General features: G+C 41.8%; 1 protein-coding gene across 4 annotated transcripts in view; it reads right to left on the bottom strand.

Annotated features, from left to right (window-relative positions):
* The window catches only part of LOC122201673 (zinc finger protein 37A-like), a 141,801-nt gene that overhangs the window by 5,490 nt on the left and 109,924 nt on the right, over positions 1-26,387 (bottom strand). The window contains exons 10-11 of one of the 4 annotated variants that reach the window (XM_042907547.1): positions 3,108-3,224; positions 2,582-2,790 (exon numbers count right to left, since the gene is read on the bottom strand). In XM_042907547.1, the coding sequence (XP_042763481.1) occupies positions 3,145-3,224 (80 nt within the window). In that variant the 3' untranslated portion in view covers positions 2,582-2,790; positions 3,108-3,144. Of the gene's footprint in view, positions 1-2,581; positions 2,791-2,955; positions 3,225-14,587; positions 15,362-26,387 lie in introns of those variants that run through there. The other 3 variants (XM_042907548.1, XM_042907546.1, XM_042907545.1) reach the window with 3 other exon arrangements.

Raw genomic sequence — 26,387 nt, 5'->3', positions numbered from 1 at the left:
CGAATATAAAGAGATTTATTCTTAAATAGACTTCAAGTGTTTTTTTCTTAAAGAAAGGAAAAAAAAAAAAATGTTTCGTAGCAATTACATACCCAAATTGATCTGCTTGGTTCTTGTAATTCCCAATAGCGCTGGCATCTCAGATGAGCGTAACTAGCCGACACACTTGGCCACGTCCTTTCCAAGGATTCCACGTGGAACACGTCAGGCTAGTGACCCCGTGGTTCTGAAATTACGTCATGCAAAGCTGAACCTTCTTGTCCCAGTAGAGCTTCTGTCTTCTCTGGTGTGTTGTTAAACTCTATTTGTGGACTTGATTCTTGCCAAGTACTGTTTTGTGCAGTTCCAGTCTCGTACAAAATAAAAATATAGACGTATATATATATGTGTGTGTGTGTGAGAGAGAGAGAGAGACTTCTGCACACACACACATAGTGTATATAATAGAGTGGGAATCGCTGAGCTGGCAAATTATTCCTGCAATATGTTTTCAGTACTTTGGTAACTGAAGTTTTCTAGGATCCTAACACAACATAAAAGTGAAATAAACCCAGTGTAATGTTTTGGAAACCAGGGCTCTTTGTCCACAAACCACCCTGGGGAATATTCAGCAGAGAGGCCAGCCCCTGAGAGTCAGGTCCTACGCGGCTACGGCTTGCCCAGGCTCGTGAGCATAAGCCTCGTCCTTTGCTGGTGTTCTCTACAGAGCTCAACCCAACTGGGGCCCCTCTGAGCTCAAAACACGAACCACATGCACATTGTTTGAATTCAGTCATTCAAATCTGAATGTTTCCAAACGAAATGTCTGCTATCCAAACTGCTTGAAACTCAGTACTAGTGTCACGCTTGAATGTCACACACAGCAATATAGATGGCAGAGCAAAAAGGGACACTGTGGGGGGGTGGGGGGTGCGGGGGTGGGGTGTGCGAGGAGGGGAGGAGAGCGTGGGATTGGATTTCTTGCTACCTGGCACCTTCCAAACAAAAAAGGGCTCACACCTGTGTTACTTAGCAGTGGCCAGTGCTTTCTGGTTCGTTCTGTGACCTTCACCCAGCCGTCGGTGGGGTTTAGGAACTCGCGTGTCCTCTGAAGAAAGCATTAGCACTCTGGAAAGTATCGCTTCCAATTGATCTCCTTACATTTCGCGACAACGATTTTTGTATCTCCTTCGAATTGATCCAAAAGCTTAAATGTTGTATTTGGCGGGGAGGGGAGGGGTGCTGCCGTTGCTGTTGTTTTCGTCGCTGCTGTAATTGTCGGGGCTCCTTCTCCTTCCTTTTGCCGGGGCCGTGTGGGGAGCGGGGGGGTGGGTGGGGGGGGCTGAGGAGAAACCTCACCTTGTACAGGGCGTCCGTGTCGTGGACCCGGAGCCAGAACAGAAGCTGCTTGTGTTCAGTGTAAGCTGGTGTTTACGAGCAACATCAGCGGACGTGGACTCAGTGGTGTGCGTGTTGCTGAACTATTTAATTTCGTGTTACGTTTCTATGAAGAAATATTTATGCATATTTCACCACCCGTCTATTTAATGTTGATAAATATTACTCTTCAGTCTTCAGCCGTGGTGTCCCTTGCAAGAGACTGTTTAAGGTCCTCTAGAGCGACACGTGCAGGGAACTGGGCTTTCATGAGGCCGGGAAGAAGAAGACAGCCATCCCGTTGGCGTCAGCAAGTACCTAACTCCTGGGCAATCAAAAGCCAACTGTAACGTTAACGTCAGTGTGGAAAACCACTCTTTACTTGATACCTGATGGACCCTGAACGGAGCAAATTTGAAGTCACATGACAAGGGTTAAAAAGCAGATCAGTGTCATTGAAAGAATGATGGTTTTTGTTTTGTTTTGTTTTGTTTTGACCCACATTCAACCAAAGAACAAGAAAAACCAGAGACCATTTTCTAACGTGTAGAACAGACTACAGAATGTTCTGTGATCCACCTGTGAAATGTCTAGTGAGCAACCACATCCATATTTTACTTCTCCCATTGGCCTGGCACTAATAATAAATGCGTGAATGCAGATTCGAGTGTCCCAGGGCTTCAATCATTCTGAATCTTTTTGATATCCTGCCTTTTTCCTAGAGGGCTGTTAGCCTGTTTTTCAAACAAAATTAGAGACGATTAGATTTTGAGAAATGGAGAAACCCCCGAGCTTTGGCCAAGCTGCGAAGGTCACTAACGGTTCTTCTTGAACATGATTCTCTCCTTGCCTTTCTCTAACGCTGATAATGGCAGAAAAGTATCAAATCCAACACTCTAGCTCCCCTTTACCATTTTTAAATCTCTTATGGGTGAAAGCTGTTTTTCAGTGCTATCTGTGGACTGTGTTTATAGAAAGGTATAGCCAACTCTTAGGTTGTTTCCAGAGAAGGAAAATTCGACTCTCTCGAATACGGGGAATCAGGATATGTAGTCAAAGCTGTAGGAGTGGGGTTTTTTTTTAATATTTATTTATTTTTGAGAGAGAGAGAGAGAGAGAGCATGAGCATGGGAGGGGCAGAGAGAGGGAGACACAGAATCTGAAGGAGGCTCCAGGCTCTGAACTATCAGCACAGAGCCTGGCGCAGGGCTCGAACCTACGAACTGTGAGATCATGACCGCAGACGCTCAACCGACTGAGCCACCCAGGTGCCCCGTAAGAGTGTTTCTAACAGGACAGGGCTACACGTGCAGCTCTCCAAGGGTATGTCATGAGAGGAGGGGTTCAGCATTTCCATAAGATCAAAGTGTCTTTATCCTCAAACCATTTTATTCCACAGAAGTGAGGTTTGCAGAGAGCTTTCACGATTATTCGCTTTAATTGAAAGAGCAAAATAATTAAGCCTAGAATAAACCACACATGAAGAACACCCCCCGACACACACACACACACACACACACACACACACACATACATATGCACACACACATACATGCACACACATATACATGTACATGCATATACACATATATACACGCACATACACACATACATATACACAAGCACATATACACACATACACACACACCTATTCTATTCTCTGTTCTCCAGGCCTTACCAGATGAATAAGAGAACTGACCTATCCAGTCCCCTATTTCCCTTGGCTCTCTTATCTTCAGCCCATGACCCACCTGAAGTCTCTCTGCTGGTTCTCCTTCGAATCCTGCATCATCCTTGCCAGAAATCCAGCCTTGACTCTAAATATGTCCCACTTCTGTTCACTCTTTCACATGTAATAGTTCTCCACTCTGACAGAGAAAACAGAGGAAAGCATAAGCATTAGACGATTCCGTGGGTAAAGATCCAGAAGCATATCCACTTTGTCAAGCACCCTTGTCGCACATGGGCAAGTTCACTGCTCTGGAGAGGGAGGAGAGCCCCTGGGCATCAACTGAGAGAAGTGGGAGGGCAGAGTCAGGCAGAGGGCTGCCTCAGGTGCACCTCAGGACGGAAGAAGAATGCCAGGGCTCAGGCAGGCTGGAGGAGCCTGATCTGGACTACACGAAACAGGGGGAGCACCCGGGGGTTACCCTGGGTGTCCCATAGTGACCTGAGCAGAGATGATTCCCACCCAGATGGGGACATATCACTGAGAACAGTCTGTCACCAGCAGTTCCAGGGGGCAAAGGAAGGTAGCACAAAGAAACACTAAACTAGCATGGGGGGACAGGGGGAGCTCCTGGCTCAGTTTTGTCACCAGGGACTTACATGTCCCCTGCCATGCATGTCACTTACCCTCAGACTGTCTGGGTCATCTCCATAAGCTCGTACTAATTAATTAATCACAAACAGATCAAAACTGAGGCCTGGTGGGAGGTAAGCGAGAACAGCGGGGAGTGTGAAATGGTGTATCTGATGAATGCTTGAAAACTTTATATCCGTCAGTTATTTCCTTACATTTCAAAACAGCGGAATCTAAGGAACTCACACTTTGTGGGTGAACCTGAAATTGGACTGTTTGAAATACCACTCCAGTCCGGGACCCCCGCCTGAGGCCCAACAGCCTTCCACATAGAGCTGCTGGGGAGCAGGTGTTTGGGGGTTCACAACGGTGGTTCTCCTCTTAAAGGGACCAAAACTCTGCAGAGTACAGCACCTAAAACAGCAATCCTTTCTTCACCCCGCCTCCCACGTCCTCCTCTAAAAGCGCACTTTTCCCCAAGTGAAATGTGCAGCGAGCTTGGTTCAACAGTGAACAATCCAGCCCACACTTCAGGTTCAAGGAAAATTGCACGGCTTCCCCCTGCAGATTTAAGCCGCGTGCTCTCTCTCCTTGTGTCTTCATGACTGTGTTTTGTAGATCTCAGCCTGGATTCACGCTATGTGAGTAAATATTCCAGACGTAACAGTCTGGTTCTGGGGATGGTAACCCAGGGCTCTCCAGAACTAGAGACTTCCATTGTATTTTTCTGGCTTTAGCATTACTGCCTGAGAAAGGAGGCTGTTGAGGGAATGAACATGGACAGGGACAAGTTGATAAGGCGACTCTACTCGGCAGAAGTTCGCACCTGCAAGCACAACGTTGTATTGACTGGCTCGGAAACAGACAGGTGCTACAAACCTTACTGGGACACATGGTACATTCACAGCCTCACACACCCAAGGACAGACAGTATGCTTGGAGACGTGTAGAAGTGGACACGAAGGCTTCAGAACATTAGGTCTGTGGTGGTCACAGCAGAACCACAGAGACTCAGCACTGAGTCCTGACCCTCCTACCCTGGTCTGGGCTGGGACCTGAGACCCGAGGTGGCTCCCCTCTGAGCCACAGGAGACGTCCCACATAAAAGGCAATGGGAAACGAGGCCATAGCCTCCATGAAAGAGAAATATTCATAACACATTCCTCACCCAAATCAGAGCCCAGGAACCCTATCTTAACCTAAAAAATATTATCCCCAGAATATATAAGTTTATTATTGTCCCTTCTGGAAGTCCCAAGATCCTTAACAACTCTGCAACTCACACACCAAGCCCCAAACTTGTGATCAACTCTGGGAGTTCCTTGATGATACAAAGTGGGTCTTATCCATCCATCTGTCTCCTGTCACTGGTTCCGTGTTTGTCAAAGAGCAGATATTCAATAAATGTTGTTGAATGTGTAATATATACTCCTTATGAATTAATATACCAATTATTTATCAGGATTATGTGCACATCCCTGCCCCACACTGCTACGGTAGTCAGGGGTTAGCTCAGTAGAGCTGCGAAAAGTCACTTAAAGGAAAATGCGATAATGGTTAGCTAATAAGATGTTGCTAAGCAACGAGGAGAAATATTTTAAATAGACTTGAAGTGAATGATATAAGTAAGAGTACAGAAGTGGGGGGGGAGCAACTGTCTCTTTTATCCCTAGAACTCGGGGACTGACTTTTTACCGGACTGGTCAACCCTATCTGGTTCTCCTTGGTCATCCTAGTACGAGGAGTACTGAGGGAGGCTGGAGAGTCCACGAAGGTCAGTTTTCTGTTTGTGCAAGTGAGAGCTGCCATTTGGCTTAAGACATCTTCGTGTGTAGCTTTGCTGGGTGTGCAAAGTTAGGGGAGGATCCATTCTGTTCCACAAGCAGTTAAACAAAAGCCCTCTCTCACATTCCCTCCCCCACCCACTACATGGCCATTTTCAGCCTCCTACAGACAACACTCCGAGAAACTTCTTCGGGGCTTGTACTGAAGACTATGCGAAGGCGACATTGCGAATGATGCCTTTCTTTCTTTCTTTCTTTCTTTCTTTTTTTTTAAACACGGGAACTAAGTTGGTGCAGGTTGGAGGGATAATTAAATTAAAATGGGCCTCCAAGTTCATTTCTGTTGGGAAGAAGCTTTCTGGGAAGTATCTACGATGCGTCCAGTGATCATCATATCCTTCTCGTTTATGAAGGTATAGTGAGAAACCACTGTCGAGAAGAGATGGCTACGTATTTGCTTTGTAAGCAAAAGGCATGTAACATAGTTGCATCTATAATAGTGTCCACATCTTTACCAAAGGCACTGAATTTTACCTGTTTTTCTGACCTGGTGGTGGCCTTCACCTCCTCAGTGATCATTTTTGGTATGCCGTATGCCACGTTCATTCCTTCTCCCGAAAATACGTCAATTGTCTGTACTATAAAATGATGCCTGCAACTGTGTGGTGATATTATCCCCTAAGTTTAACAGTGAAATAAGGAAATAAAACTATTAATAAACAAAGAATGTGGTTTGCTTGCTTTTTAATCCAAAGTCTGCACAGCTGCGGCTTTTTGCTCTAAGAGCAGAGACACGGAGGGTTCCTTCTGGAAGAGGCAGTTATGCACACTGACTACTCTTTTTATATACGCTAGAATTTTCTTCAACAGCCAATACTGTTGCCGCCATAACCCAAAAACACATATGATAATGTGTTTAGGAGTGTGTATTAAGCATGTGTAAAATGTGTCTACACACACAATCCTTATTCCAAGAGTCTGAGGAAAAATTCTGTCTAGATAAACCCATGAACAAGGAATTTTATGTTCCTCCTTTTAAAAGAAACGCTTATCTTCCCCAACCCCTTTTTTTAAATGACTTTTTATTTATTTTTGAGAGACAGAGCATGGGTGGGGGAAGGGCAGAGAGAGAGGGAGACACAGAATCCTAAGCAGGCTCTGAGCTGTCAGCACAGAGCCCAAGGGGGGCTCGAACTCCCAAACCGTGGGATCATGACCTGAGCCAAAGTCGAGCACTTAACTGACTGAGCCACCCAGGCATCCCTCTTTCCCCCTTTTTTAAAGAATTGTTTATTAATTTCTTTTGGACCCATCAGAAATGTTTTCCTCCTGAAAATAAAAACCAAGCATCATATTTCACTGCATTGACTTTAAATTTTCTGCAAGTGTAGGTATAAACTGAAGTCAGTCTAGGCAAGGGATGCGAGGGGTTTTTTTAATGTCTTGCTTAATTGATTTGTGGCTATTATGCTATTTCACAGCACGTGCCATAGAAACCAAACACTGCCTCTTCATTGTGGAAACTTCCCAACTTTCACCTTGTAAGCAAGACCAAGAAAACAGTTAAGAAAACAGTTTTCTGAATCTCTCTCTCTCTCTCTCTCTCTCTCTCTCTTCCTATCTCCTTCATCTGTCATTAAATCCTCATTCTTAGTTTATCATTTGGACATATGCTCTCTAGGGCAAGCTCTGTCTGATTTGATGAACCATTTTGTCATGATTCTCAAGGAGATCAATGCAAATTGCCAGGAAATGAACTACTTTTCTTACACTCTATGATAACAGGCAGTTTTTTAATGTTTTCATTTTATTCTTGAGAGAGTATGAGCAGGGGAGGGGCAGAGAGAGGGAGACAGGATCCAAAGTGGGCTCTGCACGGACAGCAGAGAGCCTGATGCGGGGCTTGAACTCACAAACTGCAAGATCATGACCAGAGTCGAAGTCAGATGCTCAATCGTCTGAGCCACCCAGGTACCCCAATAACAGTTTTATTTGAAATTAATACTGAGACTGAATAAGAAGAGTTTTCTGTTGTACTGAAGTCTTCCATAATTTGCTACCTAAATTGCCTAGATATAACCTATAGCTATAGAAAGAAAAAAATGGCTGAGACTATGGAAAGTTAATGAGGCATAAGAACATGTTAATGTTGGAAAGAACAACCAGGCACGAGTTGATTTTTAACTGAGTGGTGCACCGGAGGGAATTGATAAATAGCTTTGGGAAGGACTTGCTACTTCATAATCTGAATGGTTACATGGGAGGCAATTTTGTGAAACAGAACTTTGCTCTCTCGACCTCAGTTAATGAATCCAAGGATTGGTACCCAGTTGGACTGATCAAAAAATTAACCAAAGAATTTTTAATTTGAGGGATAGATTGGAGCCGGTCTCATCTCACGCACCCAGGATTGTGAAACACGGGAGCTAGCAGCCGTGACTTGTCACATGAACACATCGTATGTATCATATGCATCGTATGAGCACATCAGAAACTGATGTGGGAAAAAGTGAGATGAATCAGATTCCAGAGACAAAGAGAGAGTAGAGAAAGACACCATCTACCCCTGATTTTCCCAAGGCCCAATGGCATCTGCACACTTCTCCCAAGCCTGGTTGTTCAGATGTATTTTGCCTGTCCCGGGTATTTGTAAAACTTAGCATTTTAGTTTAAAGGCACTGGGCTAAGTACCTATTACTTGTAACTAAACGGGACTACCCACTACAAGCTGAGGGGATTAGGTAATACAAATGTTTGCGAAATCTTAAGTTATGGGATTAGTCATTCGGGTGTAATTGACCATTCCGCTGATTTAAATATTCCCACAATTAATTAAATTTTTATTTGGCTGAACTGAGGAATTTCACCCTTGAATTCAATGCTTCCTGTTCTGTAACCGCAGCCATATATTTCTCATGAAAATAATCACTATTATTTTTTAACTATCTAGCATGCTTTTTAAGGGCAGTAAGAATTTAACATTATTTAAACGATGAGCATACTTTTTTTATTGAAATTATACTTCACAAAGGTAAGTCTGCACATAGCACTTTTCTGGAAGAGATGTCCCCTCATCCAGAGCATTTACAGAGTTGTAAAGAGAATGAAGCCAACTTCTCTATAGAGCAGAAGTTCCTTAGTCTGACTGTGGTCTTTCTTGGGCATTTTTGCACACCGCCCTTCAACCTAATTCCCGCTTCTTGGAGATGCCACGTGTACCTGTCAGTGTATTCGCCACTAGAATTAACCAACAGCATTCACATTATTAAAAGGCAAAAATAGGAGAGGAGCCAAGATGGCGGAACAGCATGGAAGCTTTTCGTGTGTCTCGCGTCCATGAAACGCAGCCAGACCAACACTAAACCATCCTACACACCTAGAAAACTGGTTGGAGGGTTAACACAACAATCTGCACAACCTGAACCACAGAATTCAGCAGAAAGAGAAAAAATTCATTTTTATTTTCAATTTTTATTAAAAATATTTTTATTTAATTTTTTTACTGTATTTTTTACTTTTGTGTAAATTTTTTCAAATTCTATCTTACTTCCATTATTTTATTTTAGTCTACTCCAGTGTATTCACCTTTTCAAATTTTCAAACGATTTCCTTTTTTTTTTTTTCTCTTTTTTGTTTGTTTTCTTTTTCTTGAATGCAGAAAGAGAAAAAATTCATTTAATTTTTTTACTATATTTTTTGCTTTTGTGTAATTTTTTTTCAAATTCTATTTTACTTCCATCATTTTATTTTAGTCTACTGCAGTGTATTCACTTTTTCAAATTTTCAAACGATTTCTTTTTTCTCTTTGTTCTCTTGTTTCTTTTCTTTTTCTTGAATGCAGAAAGAGAAAAAATTCATTTAATTTTTTTACTATATTTTTTGCTTTTGTGTAATTTTTTTTCAAATTCTATTTTACTCCCATCATCTCATTTTAGTCTACTTCAGTGTATTCATTTTTTCAAATTCTCAAACGATTTCCTCCCCTTCCCCTTTTTTTTCTCTAATCTGTCAAACCACTTTGAACACCCAGACCAAAACACACCTAGGATCTAGCATCATTTATTAGATTTGTGTGTGTGTGTGTGTGTGTGTTTGATTTTTTAATTTTAATATTTCTTTAATCTTAATTTTTTAATTTTAATTTTTCTACCTCATTAATTCCTCTTCTCCCTTCAAAATGGCAAAATGAAGGAATTCACCCCAAAGGAAAAAGTATGAAGAAATGACAGCCAAGGATTTAACCAACACAGATACAAGCAACATGTCTGAAACAGAATTTAGAATCACGATAATAAGAATACGAGCTGGAGTCGAAAATAGATTAGAATCCCTTTCTGCAGAGATAAAAGAAGTAAAAAATAGCCAGAATGAAATAAAAAATGCTATAACTGAGCTGCAATCATGGATGGATGCAGCGGCAGCAAGGATGGACGAGGCAGAACAGAGAATCAGCGATATAGAGGACAAACTTATAGAGAATAATCAGCAAAAAAGAAAAAAAGAGGGAGATTAAGGCAAAAGAGCATGATTTAAGAATTGGAGAAATCAGTGACTCATTAAAAAGGAGCAACATCAGAATCATAGGGGTCCTAGAAGAGGAAGAGAGAAAAATAGGGGTAGAAGGGTTATGTGAGCAAATCATAGCAGAAAACTTTCCTAACCTGGGGAAAGACACAGACATCAAAATCCAGGAAGCACAGAGGACCCCCATTAGAGTCAATAAAAGGCAAAAGTAATTACCAATAAAAAGTAACTGTCAGGGGGCACCTGGGTGGCTCAGTCAGTTAAGCATCCGACTCCGGCTCAGGTCATGATCTTGTAGTTTGTGGGTTCAAGCCCCGCATCGGGCTCTGTTCTGACAGCTCAGAGCCTGGAGTCTGCTTCGGATTCTGTATGTGTCTCTCTCTCTGCCCCTCCCCTGCTTGCGCTCTCTCTCTCTCTCTCTCTCTCTCTCTCTCTTTCAAAAATAAATAAACATTCAAAAAAAATTTTTAAGGTGACTGTGAAAGATGGGTTCTCATTCGAGTTACATGGGGACACCGATGAGAATCTTGTTGCAATCAGAGCCCAGACCGTGGGAGCTCTCTCGCACTCTCCACAGCAATGTGCTTTAAGAATAGAGTATCTACCCTGGGCTCATAAGAGATTTACCAACTTAACCTTGCTGCAGAGTGGAAGGAGAAATGGCACTTAGTCCTGGATTCATTCCCGTCGTCTGCACTGCCACTTGGCCTATTCTGACACCAAATCATTTACCAGTGTGCTATTGGAAAATATTTGAGACATCACAAATCTCTGTTGGGGGAGGAAGGGATTCCATGCTTCCACAGGATAGATATTTTAGAGGATCCAAAGTTTGCCCTGAATGTGCTCCGCGCCCGGGAACCCCCAAATATGATGAGCCAGCCAGCATTTAAGCCAAGAGTGACCAAAATTGTGCTTACGTCCATTTCTGTCATCTTCCTGATATGCATCTTTGTAATTCTTAAAACTCATTACATCAGGGGTCTCTTCATTGCATTTTTCTTCATTCCAGACAGTATAATGTTTCTAGACAGTGGGGATGTTTTAAATAAAAGTCAATGTTAATGTTCTGCATTCACTAAATGACTAAATCTCTCATAATGTCTTGTTTGTAAATGATGTTATCTATCATACTTAGCCCTTAATTCATTTTACTGGTTGTTCTTTTCCATAAAAAGATAGGGATTTTGATTTTTAAGTGATTTTACTTATTGGATTTGGAGGAAACTATTGGCAATAACAGTGTAGGCTGGGTATGGGTTTGACTTAATCCCACAGTGTTTTCTCATGACTCATACTAACTTCCCCTCTTAACTAACTTACCTTTCTGAGCCCAATCATTCTCCCCCAAACAATTAATTCATAAAGATGACAAACATGGGATTTGTCTTTCTGCTATGGGACAGCCACTTACAAGCTAGGAAGACAGATAGAAAGCAATGCTGACTATATATTCATATACTCACCACAGGAAATATTCTTTAACATTTAGTTCGATAAGGCCAATGAAATTTGAATAATAATCTGTTTCATTACATTGTTGGCACGTGGATACAAACAGATCTCTAAGTGACCCAATCCCACCCCCCACCCCCGCCCCACTAACCCTGGCTTCCAGAACACAAAGTGCCTTTAGAAATCTGACCACTTGAATGGATTCCACCCAGCAGGGATAGCTATATTTAGAAAGAGTTGACTACACTGTCGCACTATCTAGGTTAGCTTGAAATGGAAAGAGTCAGTAGACGCTCCAACCAAATATGGAGGAAGTTCATAACTAGCAGAGATAATTAAGGAGGCCCAATACTACCTACCAGCTGTCGGGAGGACCTTTAACTATGACATCACAGGGAAGGGCCTCCTCTGAAATTAACTTCAGAACAATATCAAAAGGCCAGTCCTTTGCCACTAAGCCAGAGGTTAAGTATTTTCGCAGTAGCTTTGCAAGAAATCATCGCCACCCGGGCCGTGGCATCGGTGACGCGCCTCCAGCTGTTCCCAGCCGTAGTGGGAGCACGTGTGGGGCAGGGGTCAGATCCATGACAGCTCCCCACACCCCTCCCCTTCCACCACCGATCCACACGCCCACGAGCTTCAAGATCAGACTCACTAGAGGCTTCACGAAAACCCAGGGAGGATACCTGCTGAAACTGCATTTCCTTCTTGGCTCCGGCAGAAACAAAAAGGGCACATATGATTCCTTATCAAGGTGGGAAAACGGAGTTAATACACCAACCTTTCTCTCTGCTACCCCTGCCCACCCTACCCCAGTTCCCTTCCTCATGCCCTCTGTGTGTCCCTACACCCAGAAGTAACTCCTACCTTGTTGGCACCGAGTATATAAACTTCATATATGCTTTGTAACGCGACTTAACACTTTCCCACCTCTGAAGTTACAAAAATGATTCTGCGTACTAGTAAGCGAGTTCTTTCTCATGGTGTTAGCTAAGCTTGGCAAACAGAAGTGACTTTGACTTCAGAAGATAGAACCAATGTGTAAAAACAGAGATACAGAGATAAAGAAAAGGAAAATAAACACTCACTGTTCATTAAGAGATAATGGCTTCCTTTGTTTTCTTTCAAGGTTCCAAAATAAGATTAAGATCTTAATGCACTACAAAGTTTGAGCACTCCTGGATAAAATATCATAGATCCTTTAGTTGGGGGGAAAAAAACAACAAAACTTTAAATATTCTCCAGTTAAGGGGCGCCTGGCTGACTCAGTTAAGCGTCCAGCTTCAGCTCAGGCCATGAACTCATGGTTCGTGAGTTCAAGCCCCGCGTCGGGCTCTACACTGACAGCAAGGAGCCTGCCTGGGATTCTCTCTCTCCCTCTCTCTCTGCCCCTCCTCTGCTCTCTCTGTCTCTCAAATAAACTTAAAAAATTTTTACAAAAAATAAACATTAAAAAAAATTTAAATACTCTCCAGTCAAATCAATGCAAGCAAGGGTCCCTCCTCCTATGGCATTGTTGACCACGAACCACCCAGATGCTGTGTAAGTAATTCCAATGGCAAGAAACTCATTAACAAAGTGGACCACTTTTTATTTAGGGTTTTAATTGTTTTGCTACACTGTATCCACGGGCTCTAGCCTTCCCCTCTAGGGCACTGATCTTCCACAGTATATGCATATCAGTGGGGATACATGAGGACTTTCCAGGGAGCACTAGCGTAGGGTCAGTTTAAGGAAGTCATTTGCGAGATCCTCAAGTGTCACAGGTACTCCTTCTCAAAGGTGACCTGACTAGAAGATCATCTCCTCCATCACACCTGCCTTTCTGCTACTTCACATGACACACATCTCACCCAGCCTGAGTCTCACTCCTGTGCACAATCTAGACAATAAACAAAAGGACGGTTTTATTTATTTTTATTAAATTTATTTATTCTGAGAGAGTGAGTGTACAGGAGAGGGGAAGAGAGAGAGGGAGAGAGAGAGAATCCCAAGCAGGCTCCACGCTGTCAGCACAGAGCCACGGGGCCCAAACTCACGAACCTCGAGATCATGACCTGAGCTGAAACCAAGGGTCAGATGCTTAACCGACTGAGCCACCCAGGTGCCTCACAAAAGGACAGTTTTAAAATGCACATTTTCCCAGAGAGTGTCTTGTAGCAGAAAAGCAAATAGAGCTTCAAAGAAATATTGAAGAGTGGAGTGTCTTATTTTATCCAGAGAACAAACCTATACCAAAGCCCCATGCCTCTATGATATCCATTCATATATCCATCCACTCATTCGTCCATCCATCTATCCATCCGTGCGTCTATCTGTCCATCCATATATCCATCCACTCATTCGTCCATCCATCTATCCATCCGTGCGTCTATCTGTCCATCCATATATCCATCCACTCATTCGTCCATCCATCTATCCATCCGTGCGTCTATCTGTCCGTCCATATATCCATCCACTCATTCGTCCATCCATCTATCCATCCGTGCGTCTATCTGTCCGTCCATATATCCATCCACTCATTCGTCCATCCATCTATCCATCCGTGCGTCTATCTGTCCGTCCATATATCCATCCACTCATTCGTCCATCCATCTATCCATCCGTGCGTCTATCTGTCCATCCATATATCCATCCACTCATTCGTCCATCCATCTATCCATCCGTGCGTCTATCTGTCCATCCATATATCCATCCACTCATTCGTCCATCCATCTATCCATCCGTGCGTCTATCTGTCCATCCATATATCCATCCACTCATTCGTCCATCCATCTATCCACTAATCTATGAGTTAGAATTCAAAGGTGAGGTAGCTGTCATAAGAACATGTATAATCGCATTTATTTAAACGGGAACATTAGGTCAGGTTTTTTGTAACATAAAGTAAATGAATTCTGTTGATTCATTTCGCAATGAGGGCCTGGCTTTGCCAGTTGGATTATAAGGTATACATTTTCCATAAGGTGGATAAAGAAAAATCTACACTACAAAGTTTTGATATATTGAACAGAGATCATATGGCATATGCAGGAAACTGCACCCTTTGAACTTATATTAAATCTGTTTATAAACAAAAGTAGGCAAGAGGCATACAGCTTTTAAATTTTTATGTAAATGAGGGGGGAGAAAGCAGTGAAACAGAAAACAGAGTAATAACCTCCCCTCATCCACATGGCATATCCCTGAATATATGAAGACAATTCTCATTTCTCCTGTACAGCACTTTCTCTCCACTTTAAACCTCCTGGACGGCCTGAGCCATTCTTCATAGTTCACAGTCAAGGGCATCACTGAGGGGGGAAGGAGTGAGTGATCCCAGCAAGTCCCACTTCTGTCTTTCCTGGGATCAAGCTCACACCCCCACCCAGCCCTCCTGGTAACTCAGCCTCCGAATCTGGCTTGTCCAACCTCAGTGCACATAAAAGCAGCCACTCAGAGAACAATAGCTGCTCCGTCCTCTGAAGAACCAATGAGTGGCTTGACCGTAATTTCTTGTCCTAACTCCAGGGAATCTCGTTGTGCCAGAGGCGCCCTGTCTGCCTCAAGGCACAGTCGACAAGCAGAAGGGAGCCAAAAAGTAGGAAGGGAGGAAGAAGGGAGGCTGAAGGAAAGTGAGTGTGTGTCCCACCTACACCAAGACGCGTGCATCCACAGGCAAGACCACTGGTTATGTGGTTAGAGTCAGTGGCGTTTTGGATATGGTGACATCACACGTGTCGTAGGCTCTGACTTTGCGAGGGGAACAGGTTGTTACGTTCCTCGCTTCTTCTAATCCACTATTTGCCTATTAGCACCACGTCACTCCCAACCCCACTCCTGGCCAAATCCTGCACGTGAACCTATGGTTTCTGTAAGTACTGCTCAAGGAGAAGGCTGATGCAAAGAGACAGAGTCAAAACTCTGAACTTCCGAGCTTCCAAGCAGATTTTTAACCAACCTAGAGGAGAAAAAGACGTCGTTAAGCCATAGCTTTCAAAGGTAACAGAGAGAGACAAAGAGAAAAATGTTCCTGGGAATTCTAAGACCTTCCCTGGGTTTCTACCCAGGGACATGTGCCTCTGAGCCTTCATGCTTCTCTGCTCTTTAAATTTCCACTGGCTCTCGCCTTCAGCCGAGCCGGGGTCCTCGACCAGGGTCATGGCTAAGTCTTCACGGCGCCCCCGAGAGCCACATTTTCCTGAAGTCTTCATCTGGTATTGCTTCTTCAGCTGGTAGCTGCCCATTGTTGTTGTTTGCTTGTTCGTTTCCGATTCAAAACTCTGGCTCCTTTTCAGCTCAACCCCTGACGTTTCTGTTTCCTGTCTGATAAAGGCTTCCCGCTGCTTTACAGAGCAGAGGTCAGTGCAGAGAGGAAAGCCCCCAAAATAGTCTTCTCTCCCGGCTCAGGCACCCCCACCTCCCAGCACCTGACACTCACACTGATGACAGTGTTCAAATATTTCTCTGGGGAGTGCAGAGCTTTCTGAAAGCTCCATAATTTTATTTCTTATGCTGTATCTTACGTTACACAGTGGAACAAGATGTGCAGTTAAGTCCGTTCAGAATAAAGGGAAGGGAAGGTCCTCAGAATTCTCACTGAACCAGATGCTGTCGTTTACAGTGGAAGCCACACTTTGGAGGTTGGTTACAGGTGCCCTGTCTTCGGATTTTGCAGTGGGGGCTTTACGGAATAGCGCAGAGGGGATGTTCTAGAGTCCAGAGTTCCACGTCAAGCAACAGGAGAAAAGGCAAACTGGTTTTAGGATGATAAGGCCTTTGGGTGGCAAATGGACTTGGGGACTGTGCTGCCCAGAACTGTCTAGTCACCACCCATAGGAGAGAAAGAGCATAGAGGAGTTTCCTTAGGTGCAGGTGAAACTCGCCGTGACCACATGACTTTGGCCAATGGCATTACTGCCATTTCTACCCAGATCATGTCCCTCCCAGCTCTCCAGGGGGTGGCTTGGTGGGAAAGCGTGTATCCTCTGCTCTTATAGAACCTGCTCAGAGAGAGACCCTACGACGACCCTACCATGTAGGGTCTCTCTAAAATAGCACCTTGCCACCCCATCCTCAACTTATTTACCCCACTGGATGTTTCTTCACAGCACTTATTACGTTACACATTTTTAAAGCATTTGTGACCTATCTCCCCTCACTGGGATGTAAGCTCTGTGGAAACTGGGTTTTTGCTTACTTTTCCTGTCTCTTCCCGCGTGCCCCCCGCCCCCGCCCCTGCCATGTGTAAGAGCCTAGGAAAGTATTTTGATGCTAGGCAGATACTTACAATGTATTTAAGTGAATGAACAGAATAAAATCTAAAAGCATGTCTTCAAACTTCCACATTTCAATTGATTTGAATTCTTTTTTTCAGTATATGTAGTTTCCTATCTAATGTGTGATCAATAACTCCTCAAGGAGAAATCTGATAGGCTCTCCAGCCTTCCACGCTAGCCAGTGAAATGAACAATGCTCCCCACTCTCCAGCCGAGGCCTTTCTTTGCAGGATGGGCCATTCTCATATTTTTGTTCTTACTTCTAGGGCTCTAGAAACAACAAAGAGCTCATTGCAATAAAAGCCTAGGAAATATGTAATATCACATATTCAATAATGATGTGACATTTTGAATGGTCTGTATACATTTTCAGGCCTTCAGTATAACAGTTTACATTTGTTTCCAGATTTTACATAGAAGTGTACTCATAGTTGGAAAATTTATCCATGACTATGTAAAATGTTCCTATAGTATATTTATATATTAATGACTGTTCATATATATATACATAGATTTATGTATAGATATATATATATAAGTACATATAGTTTTAGATATAAATATGCAAATGTTTATATAGCATGTATATGTTATATGAAGGTAATATAAATTATATATTGAATATATACAAATATATAATTTATCTGTAATTATAATTACATACATATTATATATATATTTGAATTCCTCAATTTTGGTACTACTGTCTTTTTCCTTTCGCCCTTCAAACTCCGCACTATTTGACAAGCCACCAAATGGTTCATCTTTCTCCTGCCTTAGAGTTATTCTAGCTTGAAGCTAGTTCAACATCAAAATCAATAGTGATCTCTGAAACACACGTCATGCTCCACATTTTCTCTTTATGCTTGTACGTTATTACTCCAAAAAAATAACTCTCTCTCTTCCACCTAGAGCCCCCAAACCCTCAATGGTGGAATCCAGAAACATGTCCCAATTAAATCCCCCAAGACTTGATGTGTCCCACACTCCCCACCCTGGCTGAGACTTTTTCTTATATTTCATGGCCACTGACTCACCATTCCCCAAATCCTTTGTACTCTAGAAGAATACATGGGAATCAGCTATTTCTCTCTTCTTTCCGAAAAAGTAAAATCCAGTTATTATTTATTTATTTATTTGTTTGTTTGTCTGTTTGTTTTTGAGAGAGAGAAATAGAACGTGCACTCAAGCAGGGGAGGGGCAGAGACAGAGGGAGAGAGAGAATCTTCAGCAGACTCCACGTCTAGCGAGGAGCCTGACACCCGATGTGGGGCCGGATCTCACGACTGTGGTGAGATCATGACCTGAGCCAAAATCAAGAGTAGGAGGCTCAACCGACTGAGCCACCCAGATGCCTCTAAAGTCCAGTTATGTAAATACACTTTGCCAAGACAAGAGAAAGATAATGTTTTGGACACCTTGAAAGTGACAATGGGATGAAAAGGGCAAGTGTGTGCAGATGAATCCATCACACTGACTCAGTCCAGGGACAGGCAGCCCCAGCCTTACATTTGAAATAGGTCCTTGTTTGTTTGCTTTCAGGATTTTTTTTTATTTCTTTTGTTCCGTTTAATCTGGTGGTTCTGTGTGGTCATTTCCAGGCAAGGAAAAAGAAATGCAAAATATACAAATTTATATTCAGGCATTTTTTCATTGCCCTTTCTTGAGGGGATCTTTGGTCTTTTTTCCCCCAGTTCCTTCTTGTTCCAATTGTGTATGGACCTAGAAGAAATACCTACTAAATTACTTCACAACAAGATACAAGTGGTGCTTTAGTTACTATTTCTGTTGTACCAAATTCCCACAAATTTAGTGGCTTATGACAACACACATTTATTCTTCTTGCTCTGTAGTCAAAGAGCAAGATGAATCTCACTGGATTAAAATCAAGGTGTTGAAAGGCCTGCATGCCTTCCAGAGGGTCGAAGAGAAGATATGGCTTTACCTTCTCCAGTTCTAGATGTTGCCCACACTCCTTGGCTTGTGGCCCCTGCCCCCTTCAAAGCCAACAATCTCATCCCTGGACCTCTGCCCCTGTTGTTACATCTGTTTCTCTGAATCCGATTCTCTGCCTCCCTCTTTCCCTTATAAGGACTCTTATGATTAAATTGGGCTTCCTAGGGGCACCTGGGTGGCTTACTCAGTTAAGCGTCCGACTTCGGCTCAGGTCATGATCTCACTGTTCATGAGAGTTCATGAGAGAGAGCCCCACACTGGGCTCTACACTGACAGCTCAGAGCCTGGATCCTCTGACAGCTCAGAGCTTTGGATCCTCTGTCTCCCTCTCTCTCTGCCCCTACCCAGCTCACACTCTGTCTCTCAAAAATAAATTTAAAAAAATTTAAATATATTTTAAATTGGGCTGCCCAGATAATCCACAGTTATCTCCCCATTTTAAGATCCTTAACTTAATCACATCTTTAAAATTCCTTCTGCCATGTTAAGAAGCATATTCATAGGGTCTGGGAATTAGTACATGGACATCTTTGGGAGCCAATATTCTGCCAAACAGAAGTGGTAATGTGTCCTTCACCCTCCCCAGGAGGGACAGATGTTTGTGCTTCAAAAGAAAAGCCTATAAAATTGATTTCTAAAAAACAGAACTCAAGGCATGCCGACCTCTGGGTGTGAAAGAGGGACTTAGGAGCGAGTGGGGTCTTTCCAGTGTGTTAAAAATGATACAGAAACGTCTATCTCAGTGACATTGTGGACAGAGGATTACAAATTCTAGTTTCCACAGCTGCTCTGTAATGATTTGTAATACGAAATGTGTGTACATTTTCCTGCTAACTGAAAGAATGTATATTAAGTTTGAAGAGTCTGTGTGCTCTGAAAAGCCACAATGAGCTTCCCAAATCCGTATAAGTTCGTTTTTACCACTAAAGGCCAGTTTTTCATAAAAGAATTCTCAAAAATTCACAGATACTCTTTAATTAGTGACATGGGGTAGCCTCCATTTTGTTGAACACTTGCTATGGGTGAGGTGTTATGCGAATATATTCATATCCTATTTATTCCGCCTACAATCCTAGGAGACATTTAGTCCAGAAAAAGGGAACCGAGTCTCAGAAAAGTCATTTGCCCAACATCACACATTTATGAATTGGCCGACCTAGAATTCAGACATTAGTGTGTCTGATTCTAAAGGCTGTTAGCACCTCTTCCATGAAGATGCCATGGACTCTGTCGGTGGGTCCTTTCCCACTTCCTAAGCCCATTTTGTCATAACCCCCTCTCGTTTCCTCTACTTTTCCTGTGCGGTGCTCTTTAGGTCATACTCATAACCAGTAAAATCCACTTTTGACAGCTCTCTGCTGTCAGTGCAGTCCCCCTCTCTCTCTGCCCCTCCCCTGCTCTCTCTCAAAAATAAACATTAAAAAATAATAGAAATTAAAAAAACAAAATAGGGATAATAAAATTATAGGTATGTTGCATTGTTTTATTACCCAGCCCAGTTGGGGTAAGGGGTGGGGGGAGGGTGGCTGATGATGAGAAAAGAATTAATGTATTGAATACATTCTATGAGTCACATGCTTTTCACAGTTTCGCACGTATCTGAAATTGACTGCATCATAAAAACACAGTCGTCCAGTTGGGATTGTGACGTATTGTTGCCTATAAACATGTGACTTCGGTGGTTACTACTTGGGACCTGTCTGGACAATGACCACCACTTGCCATCTGAGTCAACAGAATCTTAAAGGAAGGACCTTTAATGAAAGGAACATGCATCCTGATCATCTGAAATCATTTTGACACCTGATACAGAGAGAGGGGACCAGTAGTCAAACTTGCAGAATGAACATAAAAAAGGAAGACAATGTCAGCAATCAGATGGCAGAGTGGGGGAGGGATGCTTTCAAGAGCTGTAGCGTCACCAAGGTTCTGGAGAGCAGAGTGTAGGGGGAAAAAGTGGACATCAGGGACTTCGATTCAGAAAAGCGGAACACTGACACCAAGAAGCTTTGGGAATGCCTGAAACAATTTATTTTGTTGATAGTTCCTTTCTTCCCACGTGTATGAAAAAGATACACGACTTAAATCCATACCTAAAGTCTCCAAGAGCTGTCACCAAATGTACAATAACAATAGTAATGACGAAACAGCTCCACATTCTGTAAACCTAATACTGTTCTAAAATAAAAAGTTTCTTTTTTTTTAAAGCATTGGTTAATAGTAAAATGAAGGAAGTTTTCTGGTATATAAAACAATGGGCTCACAAGTGGTTACTTAGATTCAGAGACATACAGAATTTTATGTTTGATTTTATGGCCACTAGAGTTGATAGACAATAATTTCCTAAAACAAGAGATAGTGATTTAAAGTTTATGTTAATGTTTTCGGAAGGGGAAAAAATATGACTACTTGCCTACTTTTGCGCCAAATAAAAAACCGAACTATTTTTTTTTTTTTTTTTGAGAGACAGAGAGAGAGACAGCACGAACAGGGGAGGGGTAGAGAGAGAGGGAGAGAGAATACCAAGCAGGGTCTGTGCATTCAGCACAGAGACCGATATGGGGCTCTATCCCATGAACCATGAGATCATGACCTGACCCCAAACCAAGAGTCAGACAGTTAATCGACTGAGCCACCCAGATGCCCCTCAAACTATCTCAATATAAGAAAAGCTATTTGAAGTGAATAGACTGTGACGTGGTTCATTAATGTGAGCTTTTGTGTTTTATGTATCTCCATACAAACACATCACATGTTTATGTTGACCATAAGGCAAATTTGATGGGAGGTGAATTTTGAGAATTTACCCACATCAGTGAAAGGAGACATATCTTGATATGACTCATTTGCCTTTTAATGTAATTCAGGCATAAATGAAGAGTATCTTCGATAATTACCAATGTCCTAAATACAAAATTTGTTCCTCCTAAATTTCAAGAAATAAATATGTGATCATTTCCTATAAATACACTCATTTCCATCTGGATGGGAGTTGGCTCGTGATTTATAATGTTTCTAATTATGTAATATTAATGTAATGCTGCATCAAATCCAATAGAAAGTGTGTGATATTTGTCATGATAGTAAGAAAAAATTCTGACATTCAAGGTTTTTCCTCAAATATCTCTTCTGCGGTTGTAATCAGAAAATCTGTTGTTAAATGTCATACACTTCACTGTTGCTCAACATTTGGCTTATGTAACTGATGTTTATTAGGCACGCTTGCTGATCAAAATAGTCTGAGGAAACTGACGTGGCAGAGTATGCTTATATTTATCTTTGGGTCTACAACGTAATGATTTTTATTTAAAAAAATCTCTTTTTGTGTTCACCCATGTAGCAAATATTTATTTGAGGATTCACCATAACCCATGCACTTTTATGCTAAGATAAATTTACCAAGGCAGTGAATTAAGCCAATATCTTATTGGGTGAAATGTATGCAACCTTCAACAGAACTGCTAATGTAGAAATGATTAAGACAAGCAGTGACCAATATATTTGACATCTGAACAAAGAAAGTAGTTTGTTGCCCATACCGGTGTGATCTGACAAGTAATCAAATTCCCACCTAATTCAAAGTATTTATCCAATATTTTGCTTGTTTGCCTAAAATGCCCACCTTTACCCTCATTCATTATTTTTAAGACAAGTTTTTTGAACTAGCAGTCCATGGAAAACTATGTTCCACCAAACCTACAGAATTCATCACTAGAGCTGCACTACAAGAAATACTAACAGAAACTCTTCAGGCTAGAGAAAACTTTTCCTACTTGAAGCAGAAAGAAATAAGCAGAAAAGAGAGAGTGCATGTATAAAATACACACATATGAAGAGGAACAAATATATGTGTATAGGTAAAAAGAAAATGTTTACCATTGGCTTTAACAAGTAATAATCATAGGGGCACCTGGGTGGCTCAGTCAGTTGGGCATCTGGCTCTTCATTTCTGCTTGATCTCACAGTTCGTGGGTTCGAGCCCTGCGTCCAGCTCTGTGCTAACAGCATGGAGCCTGCTTGTGATTCTCTCTCCTCTCTCTCTTTCGCTCTGCCCTTCCCCACTCATGGCCTCTCTGTCTCTCTCAAAATGAATAAATACACTTTAAAAAAAAAAAAAGAAGGATGGGGCACCTGGGTGCCTCAGTCAGTTAAGAATCTGACTTTGGCTCAGGTCATGATCACACAGCTTGTAAGTTCGAGCCCCATGTCAGGCTCTGTGCTAACAGCTCAGAGCCTGGAGCCTGCTTCAGGTTCTGTCTCCTTCTCTCTCTGTCCCTCCCCCATTCATGTTCTGTGTCTCTCAAAAATAAATGTTAAAATAATTTTAAAAAATAAATAAAATTTTAAAAAGGATGATAAAAGAATGTAATTGAGTCTTCAAATGTTTTTATTATTTACAATAAAAAACAAAAGTAATAAAAGTGATATAAGCCATGTAACTATAAGTATAAATATTGACTTTCTAGAGTAACTACAAATTCAATTAAAATAACTACATATATCTATGTATACACAGATGGAAATAGATATAAATGTAGAGATACATACCTAACTAAAGAGCTAGTTGAAGAGAAAAGTAGAGTTATAAAAAATAATGAGCCCAAAAGAAAAGAAGGAAAGAACCAAATCTCAAGGGGGAGTCAGAAAAAAAAAATTAGTAGCAATTTAAACTATTAACAGGGAGATATGACATAGATAACTTTTTAAAAAAATTTTAATGTTTATTTATTTTTGAGAGAGAGAGAGAGAGAGAGAGAGACAGAATGTGAGTGGGGGAGGGGCAGAGAGAGAGGGAGACACAGAATCCAAAGCAGGCTTCATCCAGGCTCTGAGTTGTCAGCACAGAGCCTGACACAGGGCTCGAACCCACAAACTGAGAGCTCATGACCTGAGCCGAAGTCAGACACTTAACCGAGTGAGCCGCCCAGGCACCCAAGATATGACATAGATATAATTTAAAAAGCTAATAGAGGAGAAAATTGAATAATTAAAATAATCCAAAAAAAAGCAAGAAAGGAGGAATACTGGAACAAAGGGCAGAATATTGAAATAAAGTGGCGAGACAGTGAGCATAAATTCAACTATATCAACAATTACATTAAGTGTATATAAAAGGAAATTGAGTGTAAATATTGCCAGACTGAAATAAAATACAAGACTCAACTATATGCTGTTGGCAAGCAGCACACACGGATTGACCTGAAAAACTTGAAAATAAAAGGATAGAAACATAAAGATCGTGCACACATGAAGGGAAAGAAAACTGTGTCGCTCTATTACCATAAAACAGAATTAGTACCAGAGATGAAGATGAACATTTCATAATTAAAAGGGCCAGCTCAATAGGACAACGTAAACATCCTAAATGTGTATGCAGGTAATAATATACCTTCAAGATAAAGGAAGAAACAGATAAATCCAAAACATAGTTGGAGATGTTATGCATTTCTGGAACTAGCTGTGGGATCAAACGGGCACAACCGGGCAGGACACGGTGAGGTTAACCAACTTGACCCAATCAAGGTCAGGTTAACTAATCTTGTTTGATTCACCCAGAGCGGCCTGATGAACCAACTTGACCTGATTCATGAAACACCACGCCCAACGACAACGGCAGAATAGACATCCTTTTCCACTGTGAATGGAAAATTCACCAAATAGGCTGTATGCTACACAGTAAATCAAGTCTCAACAAATTTCAGAAGACTGGAGTGACACTGAGCATGTTCTCTGAAAAAACAGTGAAAAACACGTGAGAATTAAGAGGACCAGGAAATCCCTACTCTTTAGAAATGCAGCAATATTCTTCTACATGACTCATGCGCCAAAGGAATCATCACAGTAAAATGTATAAAATTTTTTGGACTGAATGGTAATAAAAATATAATATACTAATACTTGTGGATTTTGCTGAGGGGGAAAACTGTAGCCTCAAATACTTATATTAAAAAAGAAGAGTTATTGAAAATTAGTTAACTAAGGTTCTACTGCAAGAAGCCCGAGAAAGAACAGCAAGTTCAACGAGAAGGCAGAAGTAGCTAAATTATACATGTAAGAGCAGAAATCAATGAAAAGAAGCCAAAATCAATACACTAGGGAAAATCAATAAACCTAAAAGAAAATCAACAAACAAAAGTTGGTACTTTGAAAAGTGAATAAAAAATGGTTTTTAAAAAAGGTACACAGAAAAGGTAAACATTGGCAGGGGTAATAATGGGGATCAAGGAAGTCCTGGAACATGGAATGGGGTCCAGGGGGTCAGCTGATGGAGACAAGGGCACACGGGCGAAGCAGCGAAACTGTGTATTGTCCAGCATCCGGTGGTTCTTTCCCTCAGAACCACAAGGTGGCGCCAAACCTCCAGCCTTTCCTCCAACTGCTCCCCGCGCCGGGACCTGTGTTCCTGGCGGCCTCCATGCTTCCAAAAGCCTAACTAACACTCCTGCATCCACTTTTTCCAGCAAAATGCAGAGCTTCCTTCCTTCAGTACCTTACTTTCGAATTAAAATTCAGATCTAATTGGTGGAGTCTGCACCCTAGCTGCAATTCTTGTTATCTTTAGTTATTTTTTTTTTATCCCTATTAAATAGTAGTTCTACACCTTACCATTTAGTAATTCATCATATTAAGTTATCCCTGTTCAGATTACAGGTTCGGTTTCTGTTCCCTGCGGAGGTGCTGACTGGTACACTTTTTTAACATCATGACTAGGCAGCACGTGTCTGATTTTGAACTGGGCAGTCTGCTGTTTAACCTTTCTGTCTAGTGTAGACTGTAACAGAACTATAAACGTTATTTTTAAAAGATTACATAAGATTATTATAGGTTATAATGGGACCCAAATGCACAAAATTATGCAACTGAATGTAAAATATAAGTCAAATATTTTGCCTCTCATAATTTTTATAATTTGGGCTACACATTTTGATCAAATGATTCAATGTGTTCCCTCCCTATGACTCTAAATTTTACAAATGGACACACTTCCTCTTTATTGTGCTCCATTCTCCTTTTCCTGACAAACATATTGGCTAAAATTTTAAGATCTCAAGTGACATTGCCTCCATTAAAATTCTTTCTCTGCAGCAGTTTGCATTTTGTTGAGTAAAAACACATTCCAGGACAAACTCAGGCACAAAAGACAGTACTGTCCATGATTCCGTTTATCTGAAGTCCAAGAACAGGTTAATCCCGTCAGAAAGTACAAAGGGGCCATAGCTGGTGTTACATGTCAACTTAACTAGGCTAGAGTCCTCATCTACCAAACACTAAGTGTTGCTGTAATGTGATTAACATCTACAGTCAGTTGACTTTAAATAAATGAGTATATCCTCCAAAATCTGGGTGGGCCTTAAAACAGAACTGAGGTTTTCCGAGGAAGAAGAAATTCCACCTGAGACCTGGAGCGTGAGCTCCTGTGGGAGAGTCCAGTCTGCCCTTTCTGACAGGGAGTTCAGATTTACAAGCACCGCACCCCCCCCATTTCCTTGCTACATAGAGAGCTCGACAGATAGACATGGGTCTATCATCTAGCTGTCTAGATATGTGTCTATGTCCCTATCTATCTATTTATGCATGTCTGTGAATGTGTCCTCTCAAAATCCGAATGTTGAAACCTTAGCCCCAATGTAATGTATCAGGAGGTGGGGCCTCTGGGAGGTAATTAGGGTTAGATGAGGTCCTAGGTCTCCACCTTCAAGAATGAGATTAGTGCCTTTAGAAGAGTCACCAGAGAGCTTGCTTTCTCTCTCT

The sequence above is a fragment of the Panthera leo genome, chromosome D2 (assembly GCF_018350215.1).
Source record: "Panthera leo isolate Ple1 chromosome D2, P.leo_Ple1_pat1.1, whole genome shotgun sequence".
NCBI classification, from domain to species: Eukaryota; Metazoa; Chordata; class Mammalia; order Carnivora; family Felidae; genus Panthera; species Panthera leo.
This window is presented reverse-complemented; position numbering and strand designations above follow the sequence as displayed.